The sequence below is a fragment of the Rana temporaria genome, chromosome 9 (genome assembly GCF_905171775.1).
Source record: "Rana temporaria chromosome 9, aRanTem1.1, whole genome shotgun sequence".
In the NCBI taxonomy this organism is placed as follows: Eukaryota; Metazoa; Chordata; class Amphibia; order Anura; family Ranidae; genus Rana; species Rana temporaria.
The window spans coordinates 128,600,488-128,625,795 of NC_053497.1; the positions used below are offsets into that span (position 1 = coordinate 128,600,488).

General features: G+C 45.2%; 1 protein-coding gene across 1 annotated transcript; it reads right to left on the reverse strand.

The window, feature by feature from the left end:
- Positions 1–8,167: 8,167 nt before the first annotated feature.
- Positions 8,168–25,243, reverse strand: COQ4 (coenzyme Q4). The gene is made up of 7 exons (XM_040324476.1): positions 24,811–25,243; positions 19,507–19,695; positions 14,505–14,601; positions 13,668–13,770; positions 11,772–11,901; positions 10,469–10,562; positions 8,168–8,651 (listed from the first exon to the last, which is right to left on the reverse strand). Exons 1-7 carry the CDS (start codon positions 24,878–24,880, stop codon positions 8,492–8,494), a joined length of 843 nt encoding a protein of 280 aa, XP_040180410.1. The 5' UTR covers positions 24,881–25,243; the 3' UTR covers positions 8,168–8,491.
- Between the last annotated feature and the right edge of the window lie 65 nt (positions 25,244–25,308).

A 25,308-nucleotide genomic window follows, 5' to 3' on the forward strand; every position in this document is an offset into this window, starting at 1 on the left:
CATTTTCACTTAGGGGTGTACTCATTTTTATTGTCAGCGGTTTAGACATTATTGGCTGTGTGTTGAGTTATTTTGAGGGGACAGCAAATTTACACTGTTATACAAGCTGTACACTCACTACTTTTACATTGTAGCAAAGTGTCATTTCTTCAGTGTTGTTCAGTGGCAACCTGTAAAGCTTGTTTAGGGTCGTTATGTTGGAATAATGCCCTGCGGCCCAGTCTCTGAAGGGAGGGGATCATGCTCTGCTTCATTATGTCACAGTACATGTTGGCATTCATAATTCCCTCCATGAACTGTAGCTCCCCAGTGCCGGCAGCACTCATGCAGCACCAGACCATGACACTCCCACCACCATGCTTGACTGTAGGCAAGACACACTTGTCTTTGTACTCCTCACCTGGTTGCCACCTCACACGCTTGACACCATCTGAACCAAATAAGTTTATCTTGGTCTCATCAGACCACAGGACATGGTTCCAGTAATGCATGTTCTTAGTCTGCTTGTCTTCAGCAAACTGTTTGCGGGCTGTGGAGATGCAACCCTGTGTCACAGGTGCATGGGAGCAATGTATACCTGATTTTGGCAGGAATACTGATTGCACACCTGTGGGCTGGGTTTATATTCCCCTCAGGAAGAGAGTTCAAGGCTCACTTTTGGGAACAGCTCCACCCTACAGGCAGGTGGCCTGGTGTAGGAGTCTGGAGGGCTTTCAGGTAGAGACGGCTCCCCAAATGAGAGACAGGCGGTCTCTGGGAGTCTAAGGCTGCAGATGGCAGTCTGAGAGTGTGTGTCTGCAGGAGGCAGATATGACCTACGACCAAGCAGCACGAAGCTGAGCAAGTAAGCCAGTGCCATCTTAAGAGCATTATATGCTGGGGCCCTGTCTACACAATCACGCACAATGGCTTCATTTGAATGGCATAGTGGTTGCATTTGAAGGGCATAGTAGCTGTGTTTAAATGGCATAGTGGCTGTGTTTGAATGACACAGCTGCTGTGTTTTGAATGGCACAGCAGCTGTGTTTGAATGGCACAGTGGCTGTGTTTGAATGGAACAGCAAATTACTTACAGGGTGAGGCCGAGGGTCAGGTGCAGTGCAGTCACTCACACTCACAGCAAGGCAGGCTCAGCTCAGTCAGGCAGCTCTTTTCAGAAGTGCTCCACTGTCCACTCCCTCCCCTCCCTCTGAGCCACGCTGAGTCTGAAGATGGCAGAGGTGGGTGGAGCTAGTTTTCCAGCCGCGGCGCGCTCTGAATCCTGGGGTTGTGCTCTGAATGCTGGGACAGCCGCAGCGCGCTCTGAATGCTGGGGTGGCCGCAGCCTCTGACATCACTGGTTGCTAGGTACCAGGCAGCTGACGATTCTAGTAACCAGTGCAGTTGAGCGTGCGGGGTGCCACAGCTTTGGCGCCCCTTCTCTTAGCCCCCCAGGCAAGTGGGGCCCCTGGGCAAGTGGTAAGAGGTGTACTCAATTTTGTGAGATACTGTACATTGCAGTATGATTGTACAGGCTCCAACCTAAACAATCCTTTCAGTTAATATCAAGCCGGTTCTTGAACCATAAAGCACATGAATCTAGAGGCTGTGGACTGTACAATTAGATTGCAACGTGTGTGTGCACAGCTTGAGGTTCAACCGCAACTGTTAAAAAAAATAAAAAAAAAGACATCTGACTTTCGCTGCCAGGATCCAATTACAATGTTTTCTTATCTAAAAACTCCACAGAAACATATGTACATGTATGTATATAATGTGCTTGTTAGGATATCTGCCATTGGTAGCAGGTGAGGTGACACTAAAGCAAGCACATTCTCCCACAAGGTCGTTCTGCAGAAAATTCCAAGCTTGCTAGTTTTCCACCTGCAGTGAGGACACTGAAAGCTACTACTATAGAGGAAAGGAAAAAGGTGCGATATGTCTAAAGACCACTAGATGGCACTGTTTCCTACCATTACAGTAAACCTCTCATGATATGGGGGCTTCTATTGCTGATCTCATCTTGCTAATTCCCTAGTTGTCACGTTGACTGTCTGGTTTCAAAACTTTCAGGCCGGGTTCACACCTATGCGAATTGGTTGCGGCTTAAACCGCATCCAATTCGCATAACATTATAAAATACATTGATTTCAATGAGGCTGGTTCACATATGTGCGATGCATTCGCACTGCGCATTGCCGAAAAACGCGTGCGTTTTCTAAGCATTGCGGTGCGGCTCAGGTGCGAATTCAGGCCCATTATCTTCTATGGGCATGCATCTGATTCGCACATGTGTTAATTTCTCTTCAGGATTTCTCTCATTCAGTTCAATACACTTCCCCCCTCCCCCTTCCCTCTCCCAGGTCTCCAAATTCGCATCCAAAACGGAGCTGATCTGCTGAACAGTTCTCTTATCTCTCTGCAGAGATAAGAGAGCTGAAATTCGCACCGCACTAGTGTGACTCCAGCCTTAAAGTCTCTGAAGTGAATCAAAAACGCCAATCAGATAAAATGGATGAGTCGGAACTCCCATGGAGCCCTCTTATGTGGCCCGCAGAGCCCTCTTATGTGGCCCACGGAGCCCTCTTATGTGGCCCGCAAACTCCTGCTCTGGGATAGAATAGAATACTTTTATTAAAGGTCAGTTTATTACTAAAATCACATTGTATATATGGGCATATCTTTTCTGAAGTGGTTACTGGGCTGCTTTCATAATGATTCGCAGGTGCAGAGCAGTTTACCTGCACTGAGCCACAGACTTCTGTTATTACCAGCGAGTTTGGTGAGCTTTCTGAAAGTGCACCAAACCTGCAGAATATAATAGAAGTCTATTGCAAAGTGCAGGAAAGCCAAAAGGTACTGTGTTGCACCCGTGGTGTGGGTAAACCACAGCGCATCAGTGTGAAAGCAGTCTTGGGTCACTGTGCCCCATCAATTGCTGCCGCTGTGCCCCATCAATTGCTGCCGCTGTGCCCCATCAATTGCTGCCGCTGTGCCCCATCAATTGCTGCCAGTGTGCCCCATCAATTGCTGCCAGTGTGCCCCATCAATAGCCGCTACTGTGCCCCATCAAATGCTGCCAGTGTGCATCCCCCCCGCCCGGCACTTTACTGTTTCGGGTCATGTCGCTGTCCTCTACGCTCCGAGTCCTCGATGTCTTCTCCCGTCCTCTTCCTGTCCTCTGCTATGATTGGACGCCTAGGCAGCTTTGCGGGCAGTTTTAACCCTTTTTCGGCTGCTAGTGGGGGTTAAAAGCATCCTGCTAGCGTCCGAAAACCTCTGCAAAAACATTGGTAAAGTGCCGCTAAAAATAGCAGCGCTGCCGCCTCCCTCACCCTAGTGTGAAAGGGGCCTTAGAAGGTTGAGACAAACCAATGTATCAATGTAGGAGTTATTTGCTGTCTCTTTCCTCAGTCATAAACATGTACTTTCAAGCGATTTGAGCATGAATGTTTGTGACATTCTGAAAGAGATGAAAAAAGGTCAGATCATGCCTCCCCATCTGACCATCCTTCAGTTGTCTTTGGGCAGCTTTTTTGTAGACCTGCCAGAGGAGAAAAGTTAAATAGAAAATGCTGATTAACCTAGTACAGGGATGGCGAACCTTGGCACCCCAGATGTTTTGGCACTTCATTTCCCATGATGCTCACCTAGACTGCAGAGTGCATGCGCATCATAGGAAATGTAGTTCCAAAACATCTGGGGTGCCAAGGTTTGCCATCACTGCCCTAGTATGTATGAGACTGAGTTAGGGACTTTAGATTCACACCTTATTCATGTCATCGGTTTTCAGCAACACCTACTGTATATTTGTGAGCAACTATTTTCAAGGATGAAGCACATGAAGGGTAAAATTAGAACTAAAAATATCTGATGAGCACCTTGAGAATTGCTACTACATCCATCAAAGGAGATATTGATTTGTTCGTTTATCAAAAACAGTGTCAAATATTGCACTGGTTTTATGTTGCTCTCTTGTACTTTTATAATAAATTTTCTTTAACCACTTAAGGACCCCTTCACGCCGATATACGTCGGCAGAATGGCACGGCTGGGCACATCCAAGTACCTGTATGTGGCCCTTTAAGCCCAGCCGTGGGGTCGCGAACGTGACCCGGTCCGAAGCTCCGTGACCACGCTCACGGGACTTGATCACCGCCGGTGTCCCGCGATCGGTCCCCTGGAGCTGAAGAACGGGGAGAGGTGTGTGTAAAAATACCTTCCCCATTCTTCACTGTGGCACTGTCATTGATCGTATGTTCCCTGATATAGGGAAACACGATCAATGACGTCACAAGTCCAGCCCCCCTACAGTTAGAAACACATATGAGGTCACACTTAACCCCTTCAGCGTCCCCTAGTGGTTAACTCCCAAACTGCAATTGTAATTTTCACAGTAAACAATGCATTTTTATAGCACTTTTTGCTGTGAAAATGACAATGGTCCCAAAAATGTGTCAAAATTGTCCAATGTGTCCGCCATGATGTCGAGGTCACGAAAAAAAAAAAACGCTGATTGCCACCATTAGTAGTAAAAAAAAAAAAAATTAATAAAACTGCAATAAAACTATCCCCTATTTTGTAAATGCTATACATTTTGCACAAACCAATCGATAAACACTTATTGCGATTTTTTTAACAAAAATAGGTAGAAGAATACGTATCAGCCTAAACTGAGAAAAAAAATATGTTTTTTTAGATTTTTTGGGGGGATATTTATTACAGCAAAAAATAAAAAACATAGATTTTTTTTTCAAAATTGTCGCTCTATTTTTGTTTATAGCGCAAAAAATAAAAACCGCAGAGGTGATCAAATACCACCAAAAGAAAGCTCTATTTGTGGGAAAAAAAGGATGCCAATTTTGTTTGGAAGCCACGTCGCACGACCGTGCAATTGTCAGTTAAAGTGACGCAGTGCCGAATCGCAAAAAGGGGCCTGATCCTTTACCTGCATATTGGTCCGGGTCTTAAGTGGTTAAAAAGGCATTTTATTAGATTAGTAGATTAGCTACAGTTGTGTGAAAAAGTATTTGCCCCCTTCCTGATTTCTCACACTTAAATGATTCAGATCATTAAACAATTTTAAATATTACACAAAGATAACCCGAGTAAATCCAAGATGCAGATTTTAAAATTATTTTTTCATTTATTAAGGGAAAAAAGCTGCTTGCAGGAGTTGTTTTAGCCCCTTTCACACTGGAGTGTTTTTCAGGTGCTTAACGCAAAAAAAAAGTGCCTGTAAAGTTCCTGAAAGAAGCCTCATCTGCAATCCCAATGTGAAAGCCCGAGTGCTTTCACACTGAGGCTCTGCGCTGGCAGGGCTTCAAAAAAAGTCCTGCAAGCAGCTTATTTTCAGCGCTTTAGGAGTGGTGAATACACTGCTCCTAAAGTCCCCCTTTTCCCCCATTGAAATCAATGGTTAGCACCTTGGCAGCGGCGCTTTGTGGGCACTTTTAACCCGTTAAAAGCTCCCCCGCTCGTGTTTGAAAAAATGCCAGTAGTTTTACCAGCGTTTTTCGGGTGCTGGCAGTGTGAAAGGGCTCTTAATGTCCTGCCAGCGCATCGCCTCAGTGTGAAAGCCCTCAGGCTTTCACACGGAGACTGCAGGGGAGGCGTTTTTCAGGGGCTTTACAGGTGCTATTTTTAGCCCAAAAGCGCCTGAAAAACGCGAAAGGGGTCTAACTGCTAAATTTTGATTGATAGCTTGGTCTAATAAAATAAGTTGAACGATAACAAAACGTACTGGCCAATTCAACAGGTCAAAAATAAAAGACAGAAAACGAATGCAGCCACCACATCAAAGAATTGGTAAGCTGCAAAATGTTTTTTTTATTTTTGCATTTAACTTTCTTGTGCTTTAACCATTTTTTTTTCTGCCAGTAAATACCTTATACAGCCCATGTCCTGTTTCTTGTCTGCTATAAAGCCTAGACTTATGACATCATGCACAGCTCTCTCTCTCTCTTACTCTTGTGAGAGTTTGCCAGGAAGGGAGGGGGGATGAGTCATAAGAGGGCCAATGAGAGCTGCAGAGTTGGAGGTGTGTCAGGCAGGAAGTTAACAGGCAGAAGCTTCAGCTGCCCACAGTTAAAATGGCTGCAGCCAGACTCAGTGGAGGGAGATTTCTGCAGCTTATTTGCCAAGTACAGAATCACAGTATATATGAAAAGTGGTTGGAAGGAAACTTCAGAATGGCAAAGATGTTTTTATTACAAATTATGTGAGCAGACTGCAGTTCCGTACTAAACCCACAATAGTAAAATCAGTCTATATATGCAGTAAAGCATGCTTGCTATACTCCCTGTGGAACCTAAGGAGCTAATCCTCCACACTGTGTAAAGAGGCTGCTCAATCCTGTCTCCTCTGATCTTCCCCTTCTTCCACAGTAACCAATCCATCTTCTGATAATACAGAGCCTTGGGGGGGCACTCTGCACATGCTCAGTTTGGCGTGTATCGATAGAGAGCTTTTTTTGGGAGGGTGTATGTGATCAGCGCAGGGCCAATCAGCACTGTCCAGACAGAGGGTCAGGGGTCATGCAGCTTCATAGGACAGTCAAAGGAGAATGAAAACTCCTCCTACTAGTTTTTACCAGTGCTTGGCCAGACACTGATAGAAGTCACAAGACTGCTGTATATTGCTGATGAGCAAAGGTATTTAGCAGTTTATATTTACAAAAATAATTGCATTTCCATGTTCTGTGTACTGTGGGAGATCAGAAATATAGAATGCAGGGTCCTGGGTTTAGTAACACTTTAAGGAACGTCATATATCTGCCCTGAACTAGCACTACCTTCAGGGGTCAGATGGTGGCAGCCTTCTATAGGAGCCTCAGCTCTGCCACATATATATGTTTCTGCCAAGTTCTCCTAATAATTTATGAAACTGTGGCCTAAATTAGGGATAAGCAGGAGAGGCTGAATGGTAGAAAAAAAAAAAAAAAAAACAGAGCAGAGCTAAGAAAATACACACGAGTTGATAAAAATGTTTTCATTATTTAATCAAAATATACATTTCAGTAATTACAGTTATTTAAAATGATATGTCCAGACAGTGAAGAAATTATTTTTTTCTACAAACTGAAAACGGACAGCATGACGCTATGTCAATTTCTGTCAATTACTGAAGTTAATCACTTAAGCCCCGAACCATTTGGATGGCCAAAGACCAGAGCACATTTGCGATTCGGCACTGCGTCGCTTTAACTTACAATTGTGCGACGTGGCTCCCAAACAAAATTGACAGCCTTTTTTCCCCACAAATAGAGCTTTCTTTTGGTGGTATTTGATCATCTCTGCGGTTTTTATTTTTATAAAAAAAAAAAAATCCTCCGCTGCTTACCGGAGCTGTCAGCAGAGACGATCAGATCCTTTTCCCTCAGTGGCCTGGAGAGTGAGGGGAAGATGTCCCCCACCCGTCTCCATACTATAGCAGGGCAGAAGCGGCATCAAAATGTCACTTTTTAGCTCTTAAAGGGCCATTTTTTTTATTGCATTTTTGTGTAAATATGAGATCTGAGGTCTTTTTGACCCCAGATCTCATATTTAAGAGGACCTGTCATGCTTTTTTCCTATTATTATAATGTTTACATTCCTTGTAATAGTAATAAAAGTGACCAATTTTTTTTTTTAAAAGAACAGTGTAAAAAAAAAAAAAAGTTAAATAAATAAAATACATTTTTTAAACGAAGCGAACGCATACGTGAGCAGCGCCCACATATGAAAACGGTGTTCAGACCACACATGTGAGGTATCGCCAGGATCGCTAGAGCGAGAGCAATAATTCTAGCTCTGGACCTCCTCTGTAACTCAAAACATGCAACCTGTAGAATTTTTTTAAACATCGCCTATGAAGATTTTTAAGGGTAAAAGTTTGTCTCAATTCCACGAGTGGGCACAATTTTGAAGCGTGACATGTTGGGTATCAATTTACTCAGCGTTACATTATCTTTCACAGTACATAAAAAAATAAAAATGGGCTAACTTTACTGTTGTCTTATTTTCTAATTAAAAAAAGTGTATTTTTTCCCAAAAAAGTGCGTTTGTAAGACCGCTGCGCAAATACGGTGTGACAGAAAGTATTGCAACAACCACCATTTTGTTCTCTAGGGTGTTAGGAATTTTTTTTTTTTAGAATGTTTGGGGGTTTGAAGTAATTTTCTAGCAAAAAAAAATGTTTTTAACTTGTAACCTGTAAAACCCCTTTAAGTGGTTAATACACCACAATGGGCCTACAGTTTATCTCCTGTAGACAGGCAGTCGATCAGTACAGTAGAATGTAATCACATAGCTGAGACATGACAGTAAGTACTACCAGACAGAAAATAAATAATTGTGCGGGGAAAGTCCGATGATGACACAAATGGAGTAACAATCAGTGCAGCATTGAAAGGTTTCAAGCATTATCCAGTTGCATATTCTTCCTGCATTGCTAGATGCCCCTTGGAAACTTCAATGGGTAAACAAGAGGCTTCCACATACAGTGTCCAGGTACCAAAAAAAGCTTTACAAGTTCAGAATTTAATGCTGGGCAGTGGCAGGACCCCAATTTCTTTCCTCAGAGATTCCACACTCTGCTCCCAGCGGTTCTCATAGTAGAAACTAAGGACACATCGAGCGTTACGCCCACTCTGAACTGCCCAAGGAACTAGTTCAATCAGTTTCTTTTTTCTTCTGCAAAAGAGAAGAGTGGTAAAGGTAACCAGTTATTAAATTCTACATAAAAACTACTAATCACTAACGATAACAATAAAAGCGGGGGGGGGGGGGGGGGGGCGAGGGGGCGCTTACTATAAAAATTATTTGAAAGGAGTTTTAAATAAAAATAAAAAATGTTATGCTGAAATTACTGTTTACAGGGTATAGAGACATACTAGTTAACTGATTCATTTTAAAAACGATTAAAAATAGATACAAATGAATCATATAATGTACCTGTAGTTTCTAGTTTCGTTTTTGCATCTTCTCTGCTGTACAGAGCCACAGAGCCAATACAGGGCAGTGATGGTTTGGAAAACGAAACTGATTGGTGCTGAAGGGTTTTAGACACACAGTAATCACACCTCCTTGATTAGTGACCACAGAGAGAAAGCTCCCAGTACTGTGGTTATCAGGAAACAGACAACCAGGAAGTGTGGCGATCAGAGAAGAATTACAGCAACTTGAGAGCAAAAACGAACAATGAGCACATGAAAACAGCACTGCATTAAGGTAAAGGAAGCTATGAAGATAAAAAAAAATTCTTTACAAACCCTTTAAACTATATGAAATAGCGTGCATAAAACACCAGATAATTCAAGAGTGATAATTGCAAAACATATCCATAAATGACTCTTCATAAACGTTTGGCACATAGCACTGGATGAAAGCACCTGCACTTTATTGGATTTATTTGCACATTGCTGTGGAGTGTGGCTTAGAGATTTTCCAGAACAAGGACTTGCATTATTTTGCATGTTTTTTGGAATAGTTCCTTCTGCACTAAAGACGGTTTATTGCACAATTTTATACAGTTTTTTTTCTAGTGTGTGTATTTTGCATACACGGATTTTATATATATATTTTTTACACAGGTACCGTAATTTCTGCACTGGATTGTTGCACTTTTAAGGCCCCGTGCACCTCCGCTTGCTCAGCGGGGATCGCTCCATTGATCCCCGCTGAGCCGGCGGATGACAGGGCGGTCCCCGCACACTGTGCAGGGACCGCCCTGTCTTTTCTCTGCTCTCCCCTATGGGGGGGATCGGGTGAACACGGACTGTCTGTCTGTGTTCACCCGATCCGATAGACGGATGGAAAAAGTATGTTTTTCCTCCGTCACACTTTGGTGGATCGGAGAGGGTCGGATGTCAACAGGCATGTCACCGCTGACATCCGCGGCTCCATAGAGGAGCACGGAGCGCCCGTTCAGGTCCGCCTAAAAAACTGGCAGGCGGACCTGAACGGGCCTCCCGTGTGAAAGAGCCCTAAATAATTTTTTTCACAGTGTTATTCTATCATTTTCACCTTTATGAATTGTCATTTATGGATATGTTTTGCAATTATCACTCTTGAATTATCTGGTGTTTTATGCACGCTATAGTAAGCGCCCCCTCAGCCCCCATTTATTGTTATACCTTTCAGTGTGTGAACACTTTTTAGGTGGCTGCTACTTTTTTAGTATATTTTATCCCTTGTTGGTTTGCGCATTAGTTCCCCCTTTTTTATAATGACTAACAATACCTACATGCCAATCTTACTCAGAATGTGTAAATGTAATGTTGGAACCACAAGCTATGTTTCATTGATTACTATGCATCCTCACGGCTTGTTATTTTAGCGTGTCGTGGTCACAGAGCAAATGTACGCCTAGTGGAGAGAAACCCACTCTGGCAGTATGGGGAACTTGGGTTTCTGGCAGTCATGTGTAGATGGATTCTACTTAAGCAAGAGGTACAAGGAGAAAGTCAATGCAAGGAGATAGTAATGGCTTATATAGTCGCTTCACTTACTTGGCACTGAGTCGTAGAGGCCCAAAAACAGCTCCCAGGAGGCACATGGGCAGTCCAGTCTGCACAGCTTCAAACCATTTCACCACCACTTCCCCTGCCACAGAGATCAACAGGTTAGATTTCTGTAATCAAAGTGAAGCTCTAGCTTCATGGATTTCAGCAGACATCACTACAGGTGCTTACTTGCTTCTATGCTGTTGATATTGATAATCCATGGGAGAAAAACAAGGTGCGCCAAAAAGTAAGTGCAGCCGAAGATGCAACGAATTGTATATTTAATTAAAATCAGCCAAATTGCTAATCACACTAATATAAAGATCAATAGGCATATAACAGTATAACACTGTGGTCACTCAGTGGGTCCCCGGTTGATGGTGGTGTGTAGATGTGTCTAAATGGCTATCGAGGTCAATAGCCATTTAGATCTGATGAAGAAGCGGATGCTTTGAAACGTTATCTCCATGTTCTGACGTCACTTCCGATGCGATGAGTGTGTTCCATGCTGGTTCTGAGACGACAAGACGGTTGTTCCTCCCCTCTCGTGTGAACATCTACACACCACCATCAACCGGGGACCCGCTGAGTGACCACAGTATTATACTGTTATATGCCTATTGATCTTTATATTAGTGTGATTTTAATTAAATATACAATTCGTTGCATCTTCTGCTGCACTTCGTTTTTGGCGCACCTTGTTTCTCTCCCATTGTTCTTCCAGAGACTGCTTCACTCTCAAGGGAGCTGCCACTAATGCTGCATACATATACTTCCTGGACTTTATAGGTTATTAGTGTTATCGGGGTGTTTCGTTACCCTCCCATGTGCCATTCCGTTTTAGTCTTATTGAGATAATCAATGTCAGTGCAAGGGAGTGGGAAGGTCTGCTGTCTATACTTCCATGATCACCCCCAATGTTGGAGCAAAACTAGCCATACACTTTTGATTACGCAATCAAATTTTATCAAAGAAGGGGGGGATGAAAACTGTTTGCACTAGTGGCTATCAGAATCCAATAGCCCAGAGCGGGGAATTGTTTATCCATGCCATTGGTGTGGATGGGGAAATCTATTATTTTATGGCCAGATTTTGAAAAAAACTAAAAACTTCCTGCAAAGTTTGCAATGCTGCTTTAAAGACGACTGATATCAATAGAAGACTTGTATAGATTCAGGTAGTTACACAAGTTCTATGTACAAATCATAAATACATTTTAATGAATCTATAACCGGGTGAATTTTTATGTTATTTTTTTAATGTGTCCAAAGATTTAGCCACATATAGGGGTCTAGTAGTCACATCTTACCCAGCATGTTGGTTGGCATCCCCAGCAGAGTGTGCATGAGATCATGGACTTCTCGATACCGCTGGGCAACATACGCCAATTCCTCGTCATCTACAAACCTCACTGGCATTCGGGTATCTGGAGTAACATTCTGGGGGCAAGAAAACATTTCTGTATTTTTCTATAAAATAGGTAAACAGTCTTGTAGCTAAACATACACTGATAGCAGGGACTAAGCTCAGGCAGGAAACCTGTACAAATAGATACGTGGAGGCTGTCTTCACACCACATACATTCCAGTGTGTTTTTTTTCTGCATCAAACACGCATGGAAAGTAGCAAGTATTCAATGACATAGTTCACACCAGTGCTTGCTGTTCCATAAAAAATAAAAAAAAGTAGAACATGCTGCATTTTTCCTGCACTGAACGCTGTAAAAATGCATAAAAACATGCACTGGAATGCACCTAAACGCTCCAAAAACACACTGGCATTACTGACCTGTAAGATGCAGGTAGAAAAAGTCAGAGGCAGCAAAAGGTAAATGCACATCTTAAAGTATATCTAAAGCCAAAATTCAATTTTTTTTTGACAGGTAGGGGAGGTCTAAAACCTCTATCAGATTTTTTTGTTATCTTTGTCTCATTAGGGAGATTTCCTTTAACTTCCTGACTTATAGACTTATGCATGCAATACACGGGTCGAATTCTGAACGATTTGTCGATTGAAAATGTAAAATAGAAGAAGATTTGTGGCTCAGATTCTGGAGCTCTGTTCCCACTGTGCCCCACCATGGATACATGCAGGGATCAGTTAGATCTTGGAGCCGCTGAGAGCAAAGCTGTCCCTGGTAAACAGAATGATTCTATGTTTACAAGTGGGTGGGAGTGAAGGATAAGATCCGGAGATAGCGGAAAGGAGTTCAGCCATGTTCTACATAACTGGGTGGGAGGGCCACAGGACAAGGCCTGGTTGGCCTTGTGTATGACATACCATGTTTCCCCGAAAATAAGACTGGGTCTTATATTAACTTTGGCTACAAAAAACACACTGGGGCTTAATTTCAGGGGATGTCTTATTTATTGATTTATTGATTTACGGTATGTACAAAAAAGTACCTCCCCTGTCAGCTCAGGAGTCAGCACTGTAAAATTCTGTAATCCCAAAAATAAACCTAAGTTAAAGACCTTGTAAAATCATGTAATCCGTTCTGTAAAAAAAAAACAATGATATAATGTGCAGTGTGTCTCCTTACATGCCTTAAAAGTCCACCCCTAGGGGTTTTTGTTCTTTAGTGTGTCTCCTTGTGTAACTTTATTGTGGAAATAATCTTATTTACAGCACCGCTGGGCGCTAACGTGACCCACCACAGATCTTCTTTCCCACTCCGAGCGCTGCAGAGGGAGGGGCTGCTAATGTCAGCCGGGAGGAGAGGAGATCTCCAGCGGGTCACGTGAGCGCCCAGCGGCGCTGTAAATAAGGTACTTTCCACAATAAAGTTACCCAAGGAGAGACACTGCACAGAACGAATTACATGATGTTACAAGGACTTTAACTAGGGCTTATTTTCAGGATAGGGCTTATATTGCAGCCATCCCAGAAACTCACGCTAGGTCTTATTTTTGGGGAAACCGGTTATGCGAGATAAGAGATCAGCTATAGAAAATGCATTGTTTTCACGAAGTGCAGTAAAACACAACCATTGTGTAGCACTACAAAGCAGTAAGCAAAACTGAGTATGTAATGAGCAAAGATGATTTTCTCTATGTACATATATAATTACAAACTATACAAAGAAATAGGGTATTTAAAACATTAACATCCCCTGATAAGATTTTTTTACATAATGCTGTATATGTAAGATTATACATTCCCTTCAAATAAACATTGCAAAGGAATCAGTTATTAAACAACTTACATTGACATCCAAGAATCGGGCGTACTCTCTGCCAAACGCCCCATCTGGCATCTCCCGGAACCTCTCAATATCCAGATTGGACATTCGAATCCGAGGTCTTTCTCTGCAAGGACAGATCAGATTTATATAGGATGGTCAGTGACCCTACCAATGCTTACATTTGCTTGATTTTATTGAGAAAAAAAAACTAAAAACAAAAAAGCCCCACAAAGGTGGGTTTCAATTAATCTACCAGCATTAAATCCTCCGCCTAAGTTTCTGTCCTAACAACCCCCTAGCTTACAGGGGTCTCAAACTGGTGGCCCTCCAGCTGTTGCGGAACTACAAGTCCCATCATGCCTCTGCCTGAGGGAGTTATGCTTGTAACTGTCAGCCTTGCAATGCCTCATGGGACTTGTAGTTTCGTAACAGCTGCAGTGCAGCCCCACTCACTTGAATGGGTCATGTTCAGCAGGTGATACTGCCCGCCGAACACAACAGGGGATTTCATTCTTACTGTAGCTGTGATAAAAGCATTATCACAGTGACATAAGCATATCCCCGTCCGCTGCCTTTCCAGATTAAGGGGCAGCAAAAAGCAGCTCCACTGCGTGTTTTAACTGCCCCCCCAAACTGCAAGTGTAAATGAGCTCTAAAAGATATTACTATATTAGTGCAAAAAGAGAGTTGTTCCAGTTGGATAAACACCAGTAATGTTTAGTATGGGGAACATCACAGTGTCTCTGATTGGTCCTTTTGCTGGTAAAAATGTTTAGCTATACCTAGTGGTGGAAACTGCAAAAAAAAACTAACTAAATGAAACTTCCTATAGCAATGGTCTATGGAGCAGAAACTCACTGTAGAATCTGGATCCCTTCCGGATCATTGCTCAATTTCTCTCTGAGGCTTCGCAAGGCCTGGACACCAGTGGTTTCCCCGAGAACAGCAATCATATCTGTGGGTTAAAGACATAAATATTGGTCCAAGCCTGGCTGTAAAGTTGTGATTAAATTGTTTATGTGGCTCACTGGGCTACCTTCCACGGCAGGGGTAGGCAACCTGGGGCCCTCCAGCTGTTGCAGAACTCCAAGTCCCATCATGCCTCTGGGAGTAATTGTAACTGCCAGCCTTGCAATGCCTCATGGGAAATGTAGTTAAACAACAGCTGGAGGGCCCCAGGTTGCCTACCCATGTGACCTACGGTTATGGCGTGACTTCTAAAAATAACCAATCTTCTTCTCAGCAGAAAATATTCCTCCTATTACTTTTATTCTGTGTGCCTCTTATAAACCAGCTTCATCTTGTTACTGGAGACTAGAAGGTGGCCATACACACTACGATAAATGATAGATTTCTCTTCCAATCCATCCCTCCCATTAGAAAAATTTGATCTATACTACCCATTAGATCAGTGGTTCTCAACCTTCTAGTGCCGTGACCCCTTGATAAAATTTCCCAAGTTGTGGGGATCCCTAACAGTAAAATTATTTTCATAGCATGGGTTGTCATCACCCAAAGTGCGCCCCTAACCCACGGACATTTAGTGCTCCCTGAGTCTCTTCCACTCATAAAGTATTAAAACCCCTTATAGTACATTTTAGGATGTACCATGCTTTCTCTTTGTTCTCCTTTCTTTCCTTTTTATCTCTCTATCGTAATTTCTTGTTTTTTCCCCCCATTCCTCTCTCTAGCAGTTTTTCTTGTTCTTTCTTTTATTCTTTCTCTCCCTTTTTCTTTGTGCCTCCCCTTCTTTTCCTCTCCCTTCCATGTGTTCTCTATTTTTATTCCTTCTCTTAGGCCCCTTTCACATTGAGGAGTTTTTCAGGCGGTAAAGCGCTAAAAATAGCGCTGCTATCCCGCCTGAAAAACTCCTGCACTGCAGACTCAATGTGAAAGCCCGAGGGTTTTCACACTGAGGCGATGCGCTGGCGGGAGACAAAAAAATCTCCTGTCAGCAGCATCTTTGGAGCGGTGAGAGGAGCGGCATGTATACCGCTCCTTCACCGCTCCTTCCCATTGAAAACAATGGGAACCGCGGCAATACCGCCCGCAATGCGCCTCTATAGAGGCGCATTGCGGGCGGTATTAACTCTTTATCGGCCGCTAGCGGGGGTTAATACCGCACCGCTAGCGGCTGATACCCGCGGCAATTCCGGCGGTATAGCGCCGCTATTTTTAGCGGCGTTATACCGCCACCGCAGCTCCCGCCCCAGTCTGAAAGGGGCCTTACTACTTGGTGGGGGGGATGGGATGAGTGGCAGTGCTGGGGGAGAGTTGGGATGGGTGGCAGTGCTGGCGGAGAGTTGGGATGGGTGGCAGTGCTGGGGGAGAGTTGGGATGAGTGGCAGTGCTGGCGGAGAGTTGGGATGGGTGGCAGTGCTGGCGGAGAGTTGGGATGAGCGGCAGTGCTGGCGGAGAGTTGGGATGAGAGGCAGTGCTGGCGGAGAGTTGGGACGGGTGGCAGTGCTGGCGGAGAGTTGGGACGGGTGGCAGTGCTGGCGGAGAGTTGGGATGGGTGGCAGTGCTGGCGGAGAGTTGGGATGAGCGGCAGTGCTGGCGGAGAGTTGGGATGAGCGGCAGTGCTGGCGGAGAGTTGGGACGGGTGGCAGTGCTGGCGGAGAGTTGGGACGGGTGGCAGTGCTGGCGGAGAGTTGGGATGGGTGGCAGTGTTGGCGGAGAGTTGGGATGGGTGGCAGTGCTGGCGGAGAGTCGGGATGGGTGGCAGTGCTGGCGGAGAGTTGGGATGGGTGGCAGAGTTGGGATGGGTGGCAGTGCTGGGGGAGAGTTGGGATGGGTGGCAGTGCTGGGGGAGAGTTGGGATGAGCGGCAGTGCTGGCGGAGAGTTGGGATGGGTGGCAGTGCTGGCGACGAGTTGGGATGGGTGGCAGAGTTGGGATGGGTGGCAGTGCTGGGGGAGTTCTGATCAGCCAACTTAGGTGCTCTTGATCAAGGTCATCTGCTGATCTGAGAACTGTAATGGGGACTTTTAAAGGCAACTCTTATCACAGGTAGTGTTACTCACTGTGTCTCCGACTTTGTGGAGTCTCATAGCAGTGACACCTATGCTAAAATCAGGAGATAGGGTCTCCTCCAGCCCCTCCCACTTCACATTCCTCACCAGTCAGCTGACCTCTAGTCTCTCCCACCCAGCCATGCCGTGAACTGAATGGCTGGCTGAGAAGAGGCTGAGTGGGCGGCCCCAGGCTCCAGGGACAGCTCTGCTGGGCAGCTGTGAAAAATGGGCTGGGAGAGTGGTGCGGTCTTCAGGAACATCCCAGGATTCGGTGACCCCTGGCAAATCGTCATTCGACCCCTGAGGGGGTCCCGACCCCCAGGTTGAGAACCACTGCATTAGATCAATATGACACGCAGTGGATTTTTTCATCAATATTTGAAGGATGTGATCAGAGGTTATCCATCGTATCTCCGTTTTCACAATGCAATCTCAGAATCGGATTGATTACATTTATGAACAATGCATCTCAGTGTTGCCGATCAATGCTAAATTATTGATCGTTTTCTGCCCTGGCTAATCCACGAATTTCTATTATAAACTGACAGGTTTGCTTTACAAGGTGATCGTTTACAATCACTTTAGGATGCGATGTCTACCAGTTACCCACACACATTACTGGCTGAGGCTCATCACTATTGTATTACCCTTGCTAAAAGGTAAGTGCCCAGCTCCTCCCCTACATTTCTGCATAGGCTGAATATCTCACCCTGGGGCAGGCCACCACAGAATCAGACAGACACACCCATTATGGACATCGTGCCACGAGTGGTGCAGCTGGGGTGGAAGACTTTTCTCACTCTACCACCCAGCCATGTCATGCACTGTATAGATCTGATAGATCAGTCCTGCAGATTACACTGGGAGATGGTGGCACTCCATGTGTAGCCTGGGGCATTTTGCGCTGCTGTCAGCTGCTCACTCTGTACCAGGAGCCCTGTCCCAATGATTACACAGGGAGAGTTGTTTTCTCCCAGTATAATCAGCAGGATTGACCTATCAATTTGACACCTCATGCTCTGCCCTGAGTTTTAGTCCCTTATAAATCCTAATAAACCCCCAATTTGTTTTTTTTTTTTTTTGCTGGTACCTTTTTTATAATTGTTAGTATGTACACTTTTTAAATTTGTGTTTGTTCATGTTTGTAGCGCCACGATAAAAGAAAATTGTTTTAGGCCCCTTTCACACTGACAGAATTCACCAGATCTGCTAATGCAGCGAAGACATTGACACAGCCTCTATGGCACAGGTGTCAAACACAAGGCCCGCGGGCCGAATCCGGCCCTCCAGGCCATTTAATGTGGCCCTCACACCTCTCCTGCAGCTCCAGCCCTCCTCTGGTCCTACTCCAGACCCTTACTTCTTGCTTTTAAGCAATGCATCCGGCTTCTTCCCAGCAGCAGCATAAGGAAAGGGGGTGCACTGTGATGTAAGGGAGAGTGGAGGACTCAACGTCTGATGATGGTGTGGCTCTGGACATCTAATGTAAAGGGAGGTGATGCGCTGGACATCTAATCTAACAGATACAACCGGCCCTTTTGAGGGCAATTAAAATGCTGATGTGGCCCACGATGAAATTGAGTTTGACACCCCTGTTCTATGGGCTGTCCAATAGAAACAAACCACCTGTCCATTTACATTCGATCCAATCCGCCAGATGGATGGGGACCGCCCCATCTGTCTGTTTTTAGTAGACAATATAGGATCGGCTAGCGGCGGGTGTCAACACATGTCTGTTAACATTCACCGCTATATAGAGAAAGCAATGGATGGTCCAATTGGGTCCACCTGAAATGTGGACCCAATCGGTCTGTCCGTGTGAAAGGGACATTATACCAGAAACTGGATTCTGGTGCCTTCATAAAAACACACAAATCCCAGAATAATACTTGTTTTTTTAATCCTAAAAATGTGTAGTTAAAATGTAAGTACTCTTATTATTTGTATTTACTTTTTCATTCCTGTCCCTTAGCATTATTTTTTGCACGTGCATGACCATTTATTTCTAGGTAATGTGTGTTTTCATGCAAAACACACTTAGAACACTGCTAGCAACATTTTAACAAATTGCAAATAAAATGTGACAATGACAACAGTTCATTTCAGAGGAATTGCACCTAATGCAGCATGATAATGTAGAGCTAAAAAGGACCCCTTCCAGGGGGGTCTAAAAAACTATGGCCCTCCAGTTGTTCAGGAACTACAATTCCTGTCATGTCTGTGAATGTCAGAGTTTTACAATTTCTCATGAGACGTGTAGTTCCACAGCAGCTAGAGGGCCGTAGTTTAATGATCCCTACCATGGATGCTCTCTGTGGCCCTCCAGTTGTTGCAGAACTACAAGTCCCATCATGTCTCTGCTTTTAGGAGTCAAGCTTGTAACTGTCAGCCTTGCAATGCCTCATGGGACTTTTAGTTTCACAACAGCTGGAGGCCACAGGTTAAGGGTCCATGCCATAAGGCCCATACACATGATTGGACTTTCCGACAACAACGGTCCGAAAGATGTGTTTTATCGGACAATCTGACCGTCTGTATGCTCCATCGGACAATTGTTGGAATTTCCACGGACTAAAATCCAAAGTACAAACACGCATTCACAGAACCAATGCTAAACATCAGACAATAATGGCAGAAGTTGGCCAAAGGGTGGCAGCAAAGAGCTGAAAAACCATGTGATTTGGTGAATGTTGGCTGAAAATGTTCTGTCGTGTTTATGCATACCAAGTTCACAGCCAACACCCCTTCAGGCTAAAATCCACGGAAAAGTCAGATGGAAGTCCAATCATGTGTATGAGGCTTTAAACTCTCTGCAATGGCTCACTCCTTATCTGCTAAAGCACTTACCATGTCTATATGGATCATACAGCGACATCGCTGCAGAGCCCGCTGACAACAACAGCTTTTGCAGGATGTTGGTGGGAATGTGATTAGGATATAATATACCATGCTCAGGTACATCAGTACTGAATTTATCATCGCCATCCTGCTCCTCTGCGACTATATTAATTGACTGGCTAAAATGCCTCGGGAGTCCTGTAGAGAAAAAAGTTCATATTATACACAAACAAAATGGAATTTCTAAAGCCCAACTTTTTCCACCACTCTCTGTCCTCCTCCCTCTCTACCTGAAGCCCCCCTCCACCACACCCATCCATCACTGCCTAAAAAAATAATACAACTATACATATTTTCTTTCCTAGTCTTCTTGCCAGTCCAATGACACCATGGGCCCTTCCTAGGCAGTGGTGGGGAGTAGGAAGGTGTAGGAGAGATGTACTGTGCCAGTGACAGCAATGTAAGAGTCAGATGCGGCCAATGTAAATGGCAATGTGCTGGACATGACTGTTCCAACACTGAGGACATATCCAGGAGACTCTCATGGGGACACATATATAGTGGGCACATATATGGGGGAGACTCTGATGGGGGCAAAGACGTTATTATTATTATACAGTTCTTAAAGTGATTGTAAAGTCTCCCTTTTAATAAAAATAACAAATGTGTTATACTTACCTCCTCTGTGCAGTTGGTTTTGCACAGAGCAGCCCGGATCCTCCTCTTCTTGGATCCCTTCTCACTGCTCCTGGCCCCTCCCTCCTGACGAGTGCCCCCCATAGACCAGCAGTTTGCTATGGGCACACCCCTGCCGAGCTCTGCATATCTGTGTGTCCATTCAGACATGCGACTGCCATTTGGCCCCGCCTCCTCTCTAACTGACTGACAGTTGCGGGAGCTCAGTAACTCAGTAACATAAAAAGATCCTGGATCAAGCACTCACAACCATAGAGGTTTTCGTAGACCAGATCAGCTCCCATCACCTCTATGGTGTTAGGAACTGGAAGTGACCTGTATTTTGTCACTGCCGCTTCTAGTCTTTTGTTTGCAAGCTATTACTAGCTTGTACAAGCATGGGATCAGACAGATCTCGGCCTGATCTGATGCAGTTAGAAGCAGAGGAGACATCTGGGGTCTGATAGATCCCATATGTCCCCATAAAGAGGACCTGTCACTGCTGATTGTTGTCACAAGAGACCGTGTTTAAAAAAAAAAAAAAAAAAAAAAAAAGCACCCCTATCCTCCCACACAAAGGTAAACAAATGCATCTGCCATACACGGTAGCCCCAGAACTTTAAACTGGTAACCTGTAAAAACATGTAAAGCATCGCCTATAGCGATTTTTATGTACCGCAGTTTCACAGGCTTACGCAATTTTAAAGCATGACATGTTAGGTCAGGGTTTCTCAACTCCAGTCCTCGAGGCGCCCCAACAGGTCATGTTTTCAGGCTTTCCATTATTTTGCACAGGTGATTTGATCAGTTTCACTGCCTTAGTAATTACCACAGCCAATTGATCTGAGGAAAATCCTGAAAACATGACCTGTTGGGGCGCCTTGAGGACTGGAGTTGAGAAACACTTTGTTAGGTATCTATTTACTCTGCATAACATCATCTTTTATATTTTACCAAAAGAGTTGTATTATATTGTGTTTGTGTGCACTTACATTTATTAAAGTGTATTTTTCTATAAAATTTGCATTTAAAAACGGCTGTGAAAATACTGTGTGAAATAAAAAAATTGCAACACTCACTATTTTATTCTCTAGGGTCTCTGCTTAAAAAATATATATTTTTTACATGCAAGAGGGAAGTGTCAAAAGCAGGTGGTTAAAAAAAAAAAAATACTGTCATTTATTTAAAACTTTATTTTTTTGATGAATTATTTTGCTATGTTATGAACAGCATCCCTTGTGATAGCCATAAGCATTACAGGTCCTCCTTGTGGGCAGATCTGCGGGTCTATTAGAAACCAGTTGTCTTCTTTGGCCTTCTAAGCATCTGATCAAACCAAGATCGGTTCGATCAGATGCTTGTACAAGCCAGAAGCGGCTTGCAAACATCAAACCGAATCCAGAAGTGACCAAATCCTTCTGGTTTCTGACCTCACAGAGAGGGAAGAATGTCAGTTCCCCTCTCTCTCTCTATCTCTGTTCACTGCTGCAGATGTCGCTGGTCGGAGCGATCCTGGGCTCCCCGATGGGACAGGAGAGTCCAGGAAATGCGGGGTGACTCCCTTCTGCCACCTGTAGAAGTGATTCAATAGCCACTTGAATCACTTCTACAATAAAGGGAACCGCTGGCTGAAAAATGTAATACTGGGATGATGCCTGCAGGTGTCAGTATAACCACTGAAACCTGAGGAGGTCATATGATGGTCTACGGGTGGCTAGTGGCTAATCACTTACTTAGTATTCAGCTTCTTTTAGCCCTCGCTCACATTGACATTGTGCGACTTCATCTGAAATCGCTCTATTTCAAAGCCACATGTCAGTGCGACATCGGTTTTGAAAAAGTATTTCCTGCACTTATTTTGATTTTGGGTGCGACTTGCATCTGTGCATGAAGCCGCGAGGATGTCTTCCAAGTCGGCACCCAAAATCATCAAAACAAGTGCAGGAACTACTTTTTCAAACCGATGCGGCGCTGCAAAGACGGCATTGCACCGATTTGAATAAGGCGATTGCCGGCAATAGGGTGCGACTTGTCATGCAGGTTGACCTGAAGCTCCAATGTGAACAAGGGCTTAATCCTTGCCTCTGTTCCAGTTTAAGCTGCTGGCAGTCTCCTTTCTCTTGATGCATCCTATGGAGCCACCCTTGTATGCAGACTAGAGTTGTGTCTCCTTACGCTGTGTGCATTAATAGAAACACACAGCCCAGCAGCCTAGGATGACAAGGCACTCCTCTGCTCCTCTTTCCAACTAACAGACTGACTGAAGTCTGCACTGTCCACTGTTAACTCTTTTCTGTGAAATCTAGAAGTTGTTATCCCTTTAGCTACAAAACTTGGAGTCCCTCACTCAGAACAAATCTGCAGGGCTTCTGGCTTTACTACAGAATGGAATCAGAGGCAGCCAGGCAGAATGTATTTAACCACTCCCTGCCCGGCCTATAGCAGAATGACGGCTGGGCGGTGGTTCAGTTATCCTGACTTGGCGTCATATGACGTCCAGCAGGATAATGCCGGCATGTGCCGATCGGTGGTGCAGCGTGTCAGTCTGACACACCGATACACCGATCTCGTTAAAGAGCCTCTGATGTGTCCAATCACAGCTGATCATGATGTAAACAGGAAGAGTCATTAATCGGCTTTTCCTCACTCACGTCTGACAGACGCAAGTAGAGGAGAGGCGATCGGCAGCTCTCCTGACAGGGGGGGTCTGCGCCGATTATTTATCAGCACAGCCCCCCTCCCCCCCATGGATGCCCACCCAGGACCACCAGGGATGGCCACCATACAAGACCACCACGTATGTCACCCTAGACCACCAGGGATATGCCAATCAGCGCCCATTAAAAATGCCTGCCAGTGCCACCAGTGATGCCTATCAGTTTAATCTATCAGTGTCACCCATAAGTACCCATCAGTGCAGCCTTTCAGTGGCCACCAGTGCCACCTATAAGTGAAATCTCATTTGTTCCGCTGCCTTATCAGTGCCCATCATTTAGGGAGAAAACGTACTTATTTACAAAATTTTATAACAGAAACCTTTTTTTTATTTTATTTTTCAATATTTTCTGTCTTTTTTTTATTAGTTTAGCAAAAAAGAAAAACTGCAGAGGTGATCAAATACCACCAAAAGAAAGCTCTATTTCTGTGAACAAAATGATACCATGTAGCATGACCGCCCAATCGTCATTTAAAAAGTGACAGCACTGAAAGCTGGGCTTGGGCGGGAAGGTGCGAAAGTGCCCGGTATTAAAGTGGCACAAACCTGTCCCAGCGACAACAAAGTGGTTTCCCTGAAATGCAGGAGTTTTGTCCGACTTCCTGTTGTGTCTCCATGACAGGAAGTGAAGGAAAATCCCTCTAGTGGGACACAGGCAGAAACAAAAACCTTGCCAGGGGTTCTAGCCATTCCCAACCTGATCCAACACCAGTGGCGGTGCATCCATAGAGGGTGTAGGAGCGCCGCCCCCTCTTTCTCCTGCACCGCCACTGAATACAATACACAGATTCATGCATTGCATGAATCTATGTATTGTTGCTGCCGCCCACTATTCAGATGGCCGGCCCCCTGGTGAGCACCAGCCATCTGAATAACGGTAGCTGGTTGGCTTTGGAAGTGCCAGCGGCTCTGATAGGCTTTCCGATTACAGCCTTCAGGCTGTAATCGGATTCCAAATAGTTAGCCTGGGGAAGCACGGGGGGTGCGTTTCCTAGCTAACACTGACAGTTGTCTCAGTCAATCGGGTTCACCGGTTCTGGTTACCGGTGACCTGATTGGCTGAATCGTTATCGAGGGCGGGAGAAGACATCAAGGGACCGTGGAAGGAGGATGGTTTACCCCAGAAAGGTAAGTGTCGGGCGGGGGCAATCTGACTGGCAGCATTTTACAGGGCACAGTGGCGACAATTGATGTGGGCACAGTGGCGACAATTGATGGCATGGCACAGTGGCGACAATTGATGGCATGGCACAGTGACTGCGTTTGGCATGGCGCAGTGGCTGCATTTGGCATGGCACAGTGGTGACAATTGATGTGGGCACAGTGGCGACAATTGATGTGGGCACAGTGGCAAAAATTGATGGCATGGCACAGTGGCTGTGTTTGGCATGGCACAGTGGCTGCGTTTGGCATGGCACAGTGGTGACAATTGATGGGCACAGTGGCTGCGTTTGATGGCATGGCACAGTGGCTGCGTTTGATGGCATGGCACAGTGGCTGCGTTTGATGGCATGGCACAGTGGCTGCCTTTGATGGGCACAGTGGCTGCCTTTGATGGGCACAGTGAGGCTGTAATTGTCTTCTTTTTTTTTTCGTTTGTTTGCGCCCCCACAAAAATGTTGAGCACCAGCCGCCACTGTCCAACACCAAAAACAAAAAGTGTTGGTTCCAACAAATGAAATGAAGGTGTGTGGTGGTCACTGCTCCTGGGCATGTAATAGAGCTGTGGGGGTGGCACTGACTCTGCCTGCCTTCCACTGGCAGCCAATGATTTTCAAGCAGGGTGGGCTCAGACTACCAATAAGTCATGCATCAGGTTTTAGCCAATTAGCTCGTTTGGGTATTATTAGCCCCTCCCAGTCTATGTCTAGACTAGAGATACAAATGGAAGGCCAATGTGCACAGGCCATGATCTGACTTACCTGTAGCCAGTGGAGCTGTGGCTCTCAGGGCCCTCCAGGCAGGGGCCAGGCCTCTCACCACCATGCCCATGTCCTCCTTCTCCAGCTGGGACTTGTGGTTCACCGTCAGGAACCGCCAGCAACCTCCAGGTTAAGGTCACCGCGCCCCCTCTAGTGGCCGATCTAGAAACTACAGGCGTGTGACGGCAGCGTGTGAGCTCGTGCACGTAGGGGCTTACCTCTTGTTTACATTTTGTTACATCAGCCCAGGAAGTCATGGGAATCCACTCACTCCCCGGCCAATGAACAGCGACCCCCAAATGGGCGGGGCTTTGCGCCGGCGCCAATCAGCAGACAGGAGCGGCTGGCCAATCTTCCATCAGCGTCCTGAAGCGCAGGGACCAATCGTCGTGCTCTGGGGTTGCCGAGCCCCTGCCTTCCAGATCTTTCCTCGGGCCTCTGCCAATGGCGGTGAGGGGGGCCGAGAGCCAATCGATGGCTACGCGGTTGTGACTGACG